Below are 13,163 nucleotides of genomic sequence, written 5' to 3' on the forward strand. Positions count from 1 at the left end.
AACCACCCGCGCCGGTGCGGGGGTGGGGCTGGGGGGTGGGGGGAGCGGCTTTCCGGGCAGGGGGCGGCCGCGGCCCAGGCGGAACCAAGGCTGGCTGGCCGGCCGCCGTGAGAGCTTAGCGGCCGTGGCACCGAGCCGGGGTGCCCATGTGACTGCGGTGTGCTTTGGAAGAGGAAGCTGTTAGAGGTCAGTGCAAAGGCGTCACGCCAGAGAGAGCCAGAAGCGGGAGTGAGGGGGGAGACGTGGGATGAGCATGGCGGGGCGAAGGCTGCAGCCACCGGGACCAAAGCGGCCCTCTCCCAGCTCCCCTGGCTGCTCTAAAGCATGCAATTGCCCGGCAGGAGGGACCGGTCGGTCCTGGACGCCTGGAAATGAGGGACCTGGGAGGAGGGACCTCTCCAGGAGAGGCTGGTCTGGAAGTGGCTCCCCGGAGCTCCGAGGGGCCTCAGAGGATGCTGGAGGGTGACTGGGAGGGCAGAACAGACGCCAGCTCAACTTGGAGAACTTTCCCTTGCACGCAGCAGCCGCAGCTTGAAGGGATTCCCTTTCCACACTTGCCAGGGAGGTTGGGGCTGAGGCTGGAGATGGGCAGGTTGAGGTGGGTGACCTGTTTGACCAGGCAGGCTTGGGTCTGGGGCCCAAGAGCCAAAACTACTCTCTTTTCTGCTTTGGGCACCGGGGAGAGTGTCCAGCTGCAGGCCAAAGGAAGCATATCGCCTTGCTCCATCCCACGAACACTTAAATTGTTTTTCCTAGACTGTTTTCTGCCAGGGGCCTGGAGGAGGTGGAAATCAAGGTTAGATTAAAAAAAGAAGAGATGGTTTTAGGAAAATGAGGACTAATATTTTGAAGTGGTGCTTCAGGCCGGTGTGGTCCATGGGGGTGGGGGTGGGGTGGGGGCTTCAGCACCCCCCTGCCCCTTGAGTTCCTTGGAGAGATGAGAAACACCCAGGCCTTCGGCTAGGGACCTGGCTGGGTGGGCAGGGAGGAGGCAGCGGGGTGTGGAGCCGGAGCCGGAGCCGGAGCTGGGACTTTAACAGCCTCAGCGCCAGCACCGCAGCCCGCGCCTGTCTTCGTGACTGGGCTGCGTCCTGCGCTGTCAACTACACCCCTCCGATGGGGTTGCTAGGCAGCGGGGCTCTGATGTGCGGGAAGGCATTCTGATTTGTCAGCCTCCTGCAGACACATGGTTAAGGCTCCTTCCAGCCTATCCGGAGGAGGGACGCGGGGCACGCCGCCTGCATACTGCCGACAGCCCCGGGTCCACCTGAATGTGAGGTGCAAAAGGCAACCAGAGGGAGGGGCCACCTGGAACCCTCCAGCTTCCTAACCAGCTCTGCCCCACGCCCCCCTCCTCCCCTCCACCCCATTATCTCCTCTTAAGCTGCAGGTTCCTCCCTGCCCGTCCCCGCCCCATTCCTCCCCTCTTCCCCAAAACCGTGGAAAAGCAAAGTGCAGCGGGGAAAAGAGGTCAGTGGGGTAAGCATGTGTGTGCGGGCCTCTGGAGGTGCTAGGGTGTGTGAGCATGAGCCCTGGGGGACTGCCCCCAGCAGTGGCTCTTGTGGGAAGGGATAGGTGGGAAGGAGGGGGCCCTGGCACCGCCATCTGCCAGGCCCAGACCTGGAAGCCTGTCCGTCCCCCTCCTGAGCTCTGCCTAGCCCTAGGAGGGCAGCAAGTGGAGGGAGGAGGGAGGAGATGGCTGAGTAAGGAAGGATGGGTTTTCTGGCAGTTGCAGGAGCTTAGAAGCAGAGCTGCTGGCAGGTTTCTTCTTCCAAATGTACTCCCTCTGTCCCAGCCTCTAAGGGCCAAGCTCTCCTTCCCTCTTTCCCTCCCTCTTTGCCTCTCCACCATCCCACCCCTAGTGGCTTTACCACTTGACTTTTTTTTTGAGATGTACTTCACACACCATTCATCCATTTAAAGTGTACAATTCAGTGTTTCTTAGCATGTTTACGGAGTCATGCAACCACCATCAATTTTGGAACATTTTTGTCACCCCACAACAAAACCGTGTACCCACTAGCTGTCACTCTCCATTTCCTCCCCCAACCTCCTTCAGCCTCTGGCCACCACTGTCCTGCTGTCTGTCTCGAGATTTGCCTACTCTGGACATTCCATACATGGAATCGAACACTGTGGTCTTTTACGGCTGATACCCTTGTACTTTCAGCTGCATTGCTTACTTTGCAATCAATTGCAGTTTGTCTTGCCATTTAACTTTTTCAGGGCTGTGTTCCAGTAAGAGTGTTTCATCCTTCAGGTCAGGGGTCTATGCTTTTCTCTAAGTGCCATGCCTAGCTCTGGACTGGACCACTGCTTGGCTCTCAGTCAATGATTGTTGAATGAAGGAGGAGATGAATGGGGACTAGTAATTGGCAAGCAATGCAGGTGGTTTACAACTGAATTCCAGGGGGCCCAGCTGCTGCACAGGGGCCTGGCAGCTTGGGAGAACAGCAGGTACAGGAGCTGGAAGGAGTAGAAAGGAAGCCTCTTGCTTGCGTAGGAGGTGTGGGGGTGGGACAAGAGTAGAAACTGTCTGCAAGGAAGACAGTGGCCTGTGGGTTGCCAGTTCTTTCTCTGGCGGGAACCTGAGAACAAAGATGCCTCCCCCAGCCTTGGGGGCAGATAGCCAATGCTTGAGATTCATCACGTGATCACAGGGGCTTCCCCCATGGGGAACTCCAATTAGATTTGGGTTTTTTAAAAAAAGAAAATTCCCCAGCGTCAGCGTTTATCAAAGGGCAGCAGGTCAAGCATCTCTGAAGCTCTTTGCTCACCTCCTGTGATTCAGGCACTGAATTGTTTTTTCTATTTTTTCGCGCCTGTGCTGCAGGTACTGTCTGATGAGTGTGAAGGGTTGTTTCACTGACTTCCACATCGACTTTGGAGGTACTTCCGTTTGGTACCATGTTTTCCGGGGTGGGAAGGTAAGTTGAGTTGAGTCTCTTCAAATCTCTGTGCATCCCTGACTGTTTGTGCATGGAGGGGCTCTCACCTTTCTCCTTCCACCCACCTTCCTCAGCAAGCCCCCACCCTGTGAGTACTTTGAGGGCCACTTGGTACCCTGGGGCCACCTCCTCACTGTCTTTTTCTGGAGGGAAAGATCAAGGTCAACTCTTTTGTATCACTTCTGGTCACCCATTCACCCCTGTTCACCCAGTCCATCAATGTCCTAAGCATCTTAGGCCCGATTGGGAGCATGAATGCTTCAGTCCTGTCTGACTCTTTGTGACCTCATGGATTATAGCCTGCCAGGCTCCTCTGTCTACAGGATGCTCCAGGCAAAGATACTGGAATCGGTTGTTATGTCCTCCTCCAGGGATCTTCCCGACCCAGGGATCAAACCCCAGTCTCTTATGTCTCCTGCATTGGGAGGTGGGTTCTTTACCACTCGCACCACCTGGGAAGCATCTTAGGTCACATTAGAACTCCAGATTTGGCTCCCAAGAACCCCCCAGCATTCACTTCCCCCAGCTGTAGTTCCAGCTCCAGCACTGTGACCTTTTAACTTACAAGTCTAGTTGCTGGCACCACCTGCCTCCAAGAACATTTTCCATGAGGGACAGATATCACCCAGGGAAAGGAGGTGAGGCATGTGTTCAGGATGCTCCTGCTGTGTCTGCCCCTGTGTGCCTGTCCATATGGGAACGGAGGGGTCCCTGCACAGACGTGGGTGTTCCTTGAGAATATGTGTGTGCCGTCCTGCTCCTCTGGGTCTGCGTGTGCATGTGTTTTAACCAAACATGTTGGGAGAAATTCTGGTTAGAAAGTCACCCCACTTGGTTCCAGATGTTTTTCTTCCTCCAGAGCGAGCGCAAGCTGGGTTTATTTATTGGGCCATTTTATCCTACAACTTAAGAAATCCCCCTTCCTCTCTTTGCCCCACCTCCCCCTACAAGCCCATGGCTCAGGAGAAAGAATATTTCTACCCAGTCTAAGTCTTTCCACCCTGGTGTTTCAGCTGGAATGAAGATTCTCTAAAGGCAGGCAGGGGGCCTCCCAGACCAGCAGCACAGCCCTCCCTGCCCCTCCAGAGACCCTTTGGGGAACCTAGTCCTAGAGGGGTCCCTGGGGATGGGTCCTCCCCCATCCTCTCTGCTCCCAGGCAGGTGGGGCTGTCTCCTGGCTTGTGGCAGAGCCTGGAAGAAATCAGAGACTTTGGCCTGGATCTTTAACCTATTGCTTCCTTTTTCTCCTAAGATTTTTTGGCTGATTCCTCCAACCTTGCACAATTTGGCACTGTATGAGGAGTGGGTGCTGTCAGGCAAACAGAGCGACATCTTCCTGGGAGACCGTGTGGAGCGATGCCAAAGAATTGAGCTGAAACAGGGTTACACGTTTTTCATCCCTTCCGGTAGGTTCCCGCGAGGCTGGCACTGGGCTGTCTCTTAGCAGCCTCCTGTGACCAGGGGTTTAGGCCAGGCGATGGGGTCTCTCTGGGCCTCCCGGCCTTGGGCAGTCTCCAAGAGAAGCAGGCCTTAGGCTGCAGGGGAAAAACAACCTCTCACATTGTACCTGTTTCTTCCTGCCCGAGGGCTAGAATTTTCTCCTGGGAGAAAGCCAGAGCCCTCCCAGTCTGGGGAAGTTTGAATGCCTTTCTCCAAGATGTCCTGCTGAGATTTCTGATAATGAGGATGAGGGTGGTCCTGTGGGGAGGGAAGGGGTGACTTTACCCTACGGGCTGGGGATGGGGAAGAGGAGAGTTGGCCCAGGGGAAGGATGACCCCATGGAAGCCAGGGTAGAGAGGAATGCACCCAGAGTGGCAGCCTCCTTCCTGCAGAATGAGATGAAATGTAATTGGGCTCAAGGTCAATTCCTGCACTTGGACTCTCCCCTTCCCCCCAAAATAATTAGCTCCATAACTACAACAGAGGGCAGTAATTAAGAGCATGGGCCCTGGGGCCAGAATACCCCGCCCTAATTCAAATTCCTTCTCTGATATTTACCAGCTGTGACTTCCTGGAAATAACTTAACCTCTCAGTGCCTCAGTGTTCTCATCTGTAAAATGAGAGACTTACTGGGTAGTAATGAGGACTGAGTGAGCCAAGACCTGTTTGCCTACAGTTCCTGGGGGATAGGCTGAGGGCTTTTGGCCAGTTACAAACTGAGTCACTAGTGGATGTGGCCAGGGACCTGGGACCCTTAGGCTGCCTTGGTGGTGGTTTAGTCTTTAAGGTAAGGTAAGGTAAGTCACTTCAGTCGTGTCCGACTCTGTGCGACCCCATAGACGGCAGACCACCAGGCTCCCCCGTCCCTGGGATTCTCCAGGCAAGAACACTGGAGTGGGTTGCCATTTCCTTCTCTAATGCATGAAAGTGAAAAGTGAAAGTGAAGTCACCCAGTCGTGTCCAACTCTTAGCGACCCCATGGACTGCAGCCTTCCAGGCTCCTCCGTCCATGGGATTTTCCAGGCAAGAGTACTGGAGTGGGGTGCCATTGTTTTCTCCGATTAGTAAATTGTGTCCAACTCTTGCAACCCATGGGATTCTCCAGATAAGAATATTGGAGTGGGTTGCCATTTCCTTCTCCATAGGCTGCATTAGCGGAAGCGTTTTACCCTGCATGGGGAAGGTAACAATCCCACTGGATAGAAGAGTGAGTGAGTTGGTCAGGCCACCTGATTGTGTTCCTTGTGGGTTGTAAATTGGAGGAGAAGTCAACCTGGAGAGAGAGAAAAGAGTCTGGATATCACATCAGGTGAGTTGCAAAGAGTTGCAAAGAGTCGGACACGACTGAACGACTGAACTGAACTGAGGTAAATTTGAAGGGGCAGTTGGATTGTTTCACCATGGAAGTGAAGATGTATGGTAACGGCCGTCAGCCAGCTGAAGGGTCATCTGGAAGAAGAGGTGTCTCCAAGTAGTGCTGGACTGACTTGCTCTGCTAGGCACTGAGCTCCCCATCACTGGAAGTATACAAGTAGAGGTTATATGCCAAGGAGCCTGCAGAGAATTTGCCGCTGAATGTAAGTGTGGCTCTTAGGGTAGGCATATCCTTTGAGGCCAGTAAGATTCATTGGATGGAGAAGATAGTCACACTTGAGTTTCTGAGAGATGGACTGGAGTTGGCCTTGGGTCTGCGCCAAGCAGTAGTGTCAACTGAAGGAGGAGTGGTTGTGGTGATAGTTCCTGCCATGGGCATGTGGGACCTGCATACGTGGGTTCTTCTAGAAAGTTGGGCAGAGATTTCACTGGTCAGTAAATCTGGGATTTGGAGGTGGCAGGGTTTAGTGGGGGTAACTTTGTTGTCAGGGCCCCGGATCCATCTTTGGACCTGCTTGACCTGGGGAGGCTTGGGACCCCTGCTTGAGACGGGAAGGAATTGCAGTTGGTAGGCAGTGTTTATGGAGCACACCCTGGCTGGTGTGGTGTGGAGAGATGGGAAGGAGGTGGTAATCTGCAGTGGGTTCAGGGCCACTCTGGGTTCTGGAGGACTGGCCCTGCTAGATTCAAAGGAAGGCTGGTGTGCTCTTGATCTTGCTGTTGTCTTTGTGACTTTGAGTTAATCTTTTCCCTTCTCTGTGCCTCAACTGTCCCATCTCTACAATGGGGGCAGGGTGAAGCTGAACTCTGGGACCCTCAAGATCCCTCCCAGGGACTTCCCTGGTAGTCCAGTGGTTAAGACTCCACCCTTCTACTGCAGGGGGCACAGGTTCAAATGCTGTGTGGTGTGGCCATTAAAAAAAAGATTCCTCCCAACTCTGTCCCCTGAGCGCAGGCCTCCCACCCTTCCCAGGAAGACAGGCCTTTTCCTCATAGGGTCTTTTGCTGAACTGGGAGGTGGCTCATTGCTTTCCCCTGATCTGGGATGGGAAGGGTGTTAATTTTGATGACTTGGGCAGATTGGAAAAGGTCTCAAGAAGCAGCCATGTAAACCCCAGCTGGGGTATGACTGTGTGTTGAAGGCAGAAAGAGGAGATGTGGCTTTTAACTGCAGCTGGCAGGAATCTGTTTAGATCCCAGAAAAGACTTCTGGCCCTAAGGGTCTTGAGTGAGACACTAGGATTTTTTTTCCTGGATTTTTTTGGAAGAAAAAAAGAGACAATTGAAATTTGTCACCTTCTCGGGGGCAGGGTGTACATGTGGTTCCAGACACTGATTTCATGAACCTTGTAATTTTGCTAAATATGGGCTTTACTTAACCTGTCACCTGTTTGTGCTATTGTTTTATGAAAGGAAGACTATTCTGACACTAAAAAAGATGATTGTACACAAATCCAGAATAAAGAACAGTCATTAGTTTTGAGTCTATGAGACTATACCATTTTCATTTTTCTCATCTTGTTACCAACCAGTGAAAACTTAAGGGCCAGAGTTTTGGGGTCACTGAGCATCTTGGGTCCTCATGGGAGCCCAGGGATTCTTGCTAGCATCATACCCTCTGAAGCGAACACACATCTGAGATTTGTGGTAGCTGGGATGTGGCTTTGGGGAGAAAGGGCCCCGGGGATTCCTGCCGCTGCATGTGTGAGCTATTGGGTGTAGAAAGTGGAGACTCTCACTCTGGCATTTCCCACCCCTGACCTGGGTTTTCACCCCCTTGGTGTGACCTCAGACATGTTCTGCCTCACGCTGGTCTCAGGCCTCGCTCCCTCTCAGCCCTGTGAGAGCTAGTAGATGCTGGTGGGAGAGGAAGATGTCAACTGTAGACTCGGTTGAGCCTTCTTTTGTCTGAGGGTGAAAGGGTTGGGTGCTAGCTGTGCTTCAGAGGTGGTGGTTATTCAGACTTCCTTCCTGGGTAGTCCAGGAAAGCTGCCTGGAAGAGGAAGAATGTCGAAGGTGACCGAGGAGTAAGATGACCTGGATAAAGTGGCTGGGGTTTGTCCCGCTGAACTGGCCAGCTCTCAAAGGCAGAGGAGGTGGGACTACAATGGCCTCACCCATCCGCACAGAGTCAGAGTCCAGAGTGGGTTGGGTGTCCCCAAGATTTAACCTGATCATTGGGAATAAGGAATGCTGGAGTTGGAACTCAGCAGTGGACCTAGTAACATCTTTTTCCTTTCCTTGACCTGACCTATGTCCAGTTCCCCTTTTGGAGAACTATAGTTAATAGTAATAAGAACTTACATTACTGAGTAATGATCCTTTTATGCACATAAGTTCTGTGTGCATAAGGAAACTTCCCCCCACCCCTCCCCCTTTCTATTTTTAATTTTGTTTTTTGACTGTGCTTGGTCTTTGTTGTGGCGTGCAGGCTTCTCGAGTTGCAGCACATGGGCTCTCTAGTTGCAGCGCTTGGGCTGAGTTGCCCTACGGCATGTGGGATCTTAGTTCCCTGACCAGGGATCAGAGTCATCTGCTGTACGGAAGTCCCATTCCACCCGCTTTTTAAAAGTGAAGGTTCCTAAGGTCCAGAGAAGTGAACACCCTAGTCCAAGGTCACACAGTTTATAAGTGACAGGGCAAGATGGAACCCAGGTGTGTCTGGTTTCAGATCCCACCTGGTTTCCCATCAGCCTGGGGGTCAGCAGGCTTGGGATCTCATTCCCTTCTTGGCTCCGTGACTTGGGGATAATTGTGTGCTCATTTAATAGACTTTCTTAAGGGTCAACTTGGCAGTGTGAAAGGTGCTGGGGAGGCCGAGAGACAGACTTCCTCCATCGTGAATACATATCTAGCCAGCTAGCAGTGGGATGGAGGAGCCCAGTACAGGGGCCTGGGAAAGACCCTCCTCAGTCATCTTTGCCTGGTAGTGAAATTCACAGTAGCTCCAGGCATTTCCTAGACTCAGGCCAGTCTGAGAAAACAGTAACTCACAGCTATTTAACAGTGTTACCTGGCTTGGACCTGAGATGATCCATCTGTAAAATGGGTACAGAGCAGAGAAAGAAGGGCAGTGAAGCAGGCTGAGGTGGAGGGCCTCTGGCAACCCAGAGAATTGCTGCTCAGCTCCAGCCAGTTAGGCCCAGGTGGGAATGGGGCCTGGGTGGGGGGCCATTGTCTCATTTATCAGCAAAGTGTTAGTTGCTCAGTTGTGTCTGACTCTTTGCAACCCCATGGACTGTAGCCCACCAGGCTCCTCTGTCCATGGGATTCTCCCAGGCAAGAATACTGGAATGGGTTCCCATTTCCTCCTCCAAGGGATTGTCCCAACCCAGGGATTGAACCCGGCTGTCCTGCATTGCAGGCAGATTCTTTAAGTTCTGAGCCACCAGGGAAGCCCATTTATCTGGAGTGGAAGCCAATTCAGATAGCCTTGTGAAATTTCCCTATTGTGATAACACAGGCAGGTCAAACTCTACACACCCCTGGTTCTGATGCAGCCCATGGCTTCGTACCAGCGAGGAGGTCCTGGAATGGAGAGGTCATCCTGGCAGCTGCCGTGCCAAGTCCCGGGCCTGGCTCTGAACAGGGTGTTCATGGGTGTTCCTGAAAGCAACAGGCCGTGGGCCTCTGGGAGGCACCCTGAGTTTTGTGGACTGTAGACATACCCTTGCTGTAGCCACTGATATAGACAGATGTGGGTCAGGGCCTTTGCATTCCAAATCCTAAGTGGCTGGGCTGTGGGTCAGACTCTGTGTGCCCCCTCTGGCCTTCTTGGCCCCTCAGGTCCCAGAGAACACACCTGTCAGTAGGTTTTGTTGGGTTGCCTGCTTTCCTTCCATGACTGGATCTGTCTCCCATTGCCTGGCCTGAATAGCCTTTGTGATTAACTTCATGTTGTTGGAGACTTCTGGCCCGGAAGCAGGAGGTAGATGCCAGCTTCTTGGCACAGTTGCCAGTCTGGGGACACCTGTTCCCTGGTGCTTCCTGGGGTGCAGTGAATGAGTCGCCATCAGGGAGGGTGGGTTCAGATGGGACTTATGAATTTTATTACTTCCCCTCCTTGGTCGTTCAGAGACAATTTATTTTATTAAAAAAAATTTTTTTTGGCTGTGCCACACAGCATGTGGGGTCTTAGTTCCCCCACCAGGAATAGAACCTGAACCCTCTGCAGTGGAAGCGTGGAGTCTTAACCACTGAACCTCCAGGGAAGTCCAAGAAACAAGCATTTAAGATGTGAAAAGGGCTGGGGAGAGGGGCTGGGCAGCAACTCTAATCCAAGTAAGGTTACCTGACCCACCTGCAGGGCACTGGCCTGGAGAGGAGAGTGGAGAGAAGTTTCTAGAACTCCTGGAATATCTGGGAACACAGATTCCCTGCCCCCCCTCCCCCCGGAACAGCATCTCTCACATCAGAGGGATAACTGTAAGGCAGGTGTGTCTGCCTTTCCAGAAGGGAGAGTCCAGGGCTGATGAACGCAGATTCACGTGGCCGCTGTTCTTTCTGAAGCCCTCGTGATGGCCAAGACTGCAGCGAATATCAGTGGTAGTTGCTTACATGGTTTGAGTTCTTACTCACAAGGGAAGCAGTGATCTTCCTCATTTCACACAGGCACGTGGAGGCCGGAGTGGGGACAGTCAGGTGCCCCAGGCCACATGGTGGATCAGCCCTGGAGACCATCTCCATCTCCGGGCATGAGCTTTCGTGGGGTGGAGCTGCAGCATAGGAATGGGACCCAGGAATCCTCGTCCCATTTGGGCTTCACCGCACCATGAGCATCTGCCTGAGTCCCGCTGTCCTAGGTCCCAGCCTTGGGAAGTGTTGCTTAAATAATGCTGATGGTGGTAACCGCAATCGTAATAGATAGCGTGGCTCTGCTTGGTAGAAACAAAAAAATGTACAGTTGAGACAATCCGCTGAGGTGGAGAGGCTGAAGCAAATGTGGGAACCGTGGCTTTGGAGGCCGCGAGGAGCGGGGGAGGGGCAGGGAGGGAGCCCAGGACACACCACAAGGGCACACCTGGCTGGCACAGATGCTGCCAGAGATGCGGGAGGTAACAGCAGATCTGGGTTACATAAAGCCTTCGCCCCCATGCCGTTAGCTGGCGAGTTCCCCTGCCCTCCCCGCCCTGCACGCCACCAGGCCTGTCCCACCTATTGTCCCCAGCAGGGGAGGGCCAGCCGCCCAGAGCGTCGACACAGATGCCAGCAGTGGCCTTGCAGCCTCCGGCTCTCTTCCCAGGTGGTAGCGCTGCTCCCGGCAGCCGTGGCCACCCGCCGCTGACCCTGACTCAGGGCTGGCGTGTTCAGCTTGCCGAGGAAGCAGGCTGGATCTGCTCCCACTCAGGGATTGGCGGGGAGGCCTCTGTAATTTTCCTCTGAGCAAATTAGGTAGAAGGCTCAGGATCTCAGGTCACCCGTGTGTTCCTTTCCCCCCTGCTGATCCTCTGTCTTTGACTGGGAGTCCCCTGTCCTTGTCTTTTTGCCTCTGTCTTGTTTGTTTCTCTCTTTGCCTCCGCTCCTGTGTTTTGCCGGCCTGTCTCCCGGGACTCCCGGGGCCTGTGCTAAGCCCCTGATGCAGTGTCTAAAAAACCGAGATGCTTTCACTCACCAGCTGTGACGTCATTCAGCAAGTGACTTACCTTCTCTTAGCCTCAGCTTCAGTATCTGTTAATGAGAGTGGGATATGACACCCCCTCTCCCCCAGCTCTGCGCTGTCCAGTGTGGTAGCTGGGTGCCACAGGGAGGTCTGCTGAGCTCTGAGAACACAGTCTGAGATGGGTTAGTTACTCACTGGAGGAATTAGGCGGCTTGCTTTGTCTCTAGCCATCACATCATGGGCCAAGAGCAGGGGCTGATTCCTTGGGTTCCAATCCTTACAACTGATTTCACTTTGCTCTGCCTCAGTCTTCTCATCTGTGATTTGGGGATGAATGTTGCATGTACCTTGTAGCGATCTTGTGAGAATTAGATGAGATGAGGCCTGGAATGCCTTCAGACCAGGGCCTGGCCCAGAGGGATCCTTCTCATAACTGTAGTGCCAGCTTCTGGGCTGGGAGCTCAGGGAGGTGAAAAAGCCCTGCTCCAAGCTGTTCAGAAGCTGCAGTCAGACAAGAGAGACTTGTCAGCAGCTGCAGGGCACAGCAGACTCAGAGCTGATATGGGGGGTGCAAGAGACCACCTGGAAATGGGCCGTGGGTGATTTTGATGGCAGGAGGTGGCCTCAGGCAGAGGAGGGCCTCTGGGTCCTGCAGCTCTGTCAAGATGTCAGGAGCCTTAGCTATGGCCTCGAGCCATCCCTGAGTAATCCTTGACCCCTCCTGAGATGAGGCATCTCTGGAATGATGCGGAAGAGGCTTCAGGCCATATGAGTAGTCTGAATGAGGGGTTTCCAGCTCCCTGACTGGCAGCAGCAGGGGACAGCCTGTCTCTGTTGGCGTCTACAGTCGGGTTTTTCATAACACTTTGTCACTCAGGTCTTCAGGACAAGGGGCTGGTCTGCAGCTGCCCCCCTGGCTGGACTTGAGCTAGCCAGGGGTCTTGGCTTGCAGTGATCCAGTGGGGCTTCAGGTCTGGGTCCTCCAGGACAGCTAGGAGCTCAGCTATCTGCATCACACAGCCTGAACATCCTCGGGTGCTCACCCAGGCCTTCCACTCAATCCTACGTGCGGGCCTAATGGGGCATTACCACAGGGCCAGCTGCTGACCCTTTCTTTCCGTGCCCTTCCCCACCCCAGGCTGGATCCATGCAGTCTACACTCCCGTAGACTCTCTGGTGTTCGGCGGGAACATCCTGCACAGCTTCAACGTGCCCATGCAGCTGCGGATCTACGAGATCGAGGACAGAACGCGGGTGAGGCGGCTTCCTTTTCTTATGACCGTGCCAGCCCCTGAGCTCTGCCTCGTCCTCAGGGCACACGGGGCGGTCCTTCCAAAGTCCTTCCTGGCTCCTTGTCCCTCCTGAGTTCCCTGCCTCAAGCCAGGTCTTGGTCCTAGTTCTCTGGGGCAGGGGGTGCCCACGAGAGCCTCCACTCAGAGCCCCGGGTGTTTCTGTTCACCTCCAGACCCTTGGCACCCAAAACCCCCTTGTCGAAGAGGAAGTATCTCTTGAGAAAGCACTGTAAGATGTCAGGAACTCTGGCTCTTCCTTCTTCTCATGTGTATAAAGGGATATGAGGGAGTGGGGTGGGGGTGGGGGTTAGTGGTTGATGGTTGTGCTGGTAGTTTGGAGCGGGGTTAGGATCTTGGGAAGCAGCTCAGATCTTGACCATGGGGGGACCCTGAGGAAGCCAGTGTCGATCTGTGAGTCCACTGGGGGACTGTCCCTGAGCTCCGTCTCAGTGTCTGCTTGCTGCTGTTGGGGGGGTGGGGCCCTTGTCTTCTTGACACAAAGTCTCCC

General features: G+C 53.9%; 1 protein-coding gene across 10 annotated transcripts in view; it reads left to right on the top strand.

Annotated features, from left to right (window-relative positions):
- KDM2B (lysine demethylase 2B) overlaps positions 1–13,163 on the top strand; it is a 119,111-nt gene that overhangs the window by 35,899 nt on the left and 70,049 nt on the right. For 9 of the 10 annotated variants that reach the window (XM_061384759.1, XM_061384757.1, XM_061384760.1 and 6 more), the window contains 3 exons: positions 2,834–2,927; positions 4,201–4,354; positions 12,502–12,617. In XM_061384759.1, the coding sequence (XP_061240743.1) occupies positions 2,834–2,927; positions 4,201–4,354; positions 12,502–12,617 (364 nt within the window). Of the gene's footprint in view, positions 1–95; positions 187–2,833; positions 2,928–4,200; positions 4,355–12,501; positions 12,618–13,163 lie in introns of those variants that run through there. The other variant, XM_061384763.1, reaches the window with a different exon arrangement.

Source organism: Bos javanicus, chromosome 17, assembly GCF_032452875.1.
Source record: "Bos javanicus breed banteng chromosome 17, ARS-OSU_banteng_1.0, whole genome shotgun sequence".
Classification (NCBI taxonomy): domain Eukaryota; kingdom Metazoa; phylum Chordata; class Mammalia; order Artiodactyla; family Bovidae; genus Bos; species Bos javanicus.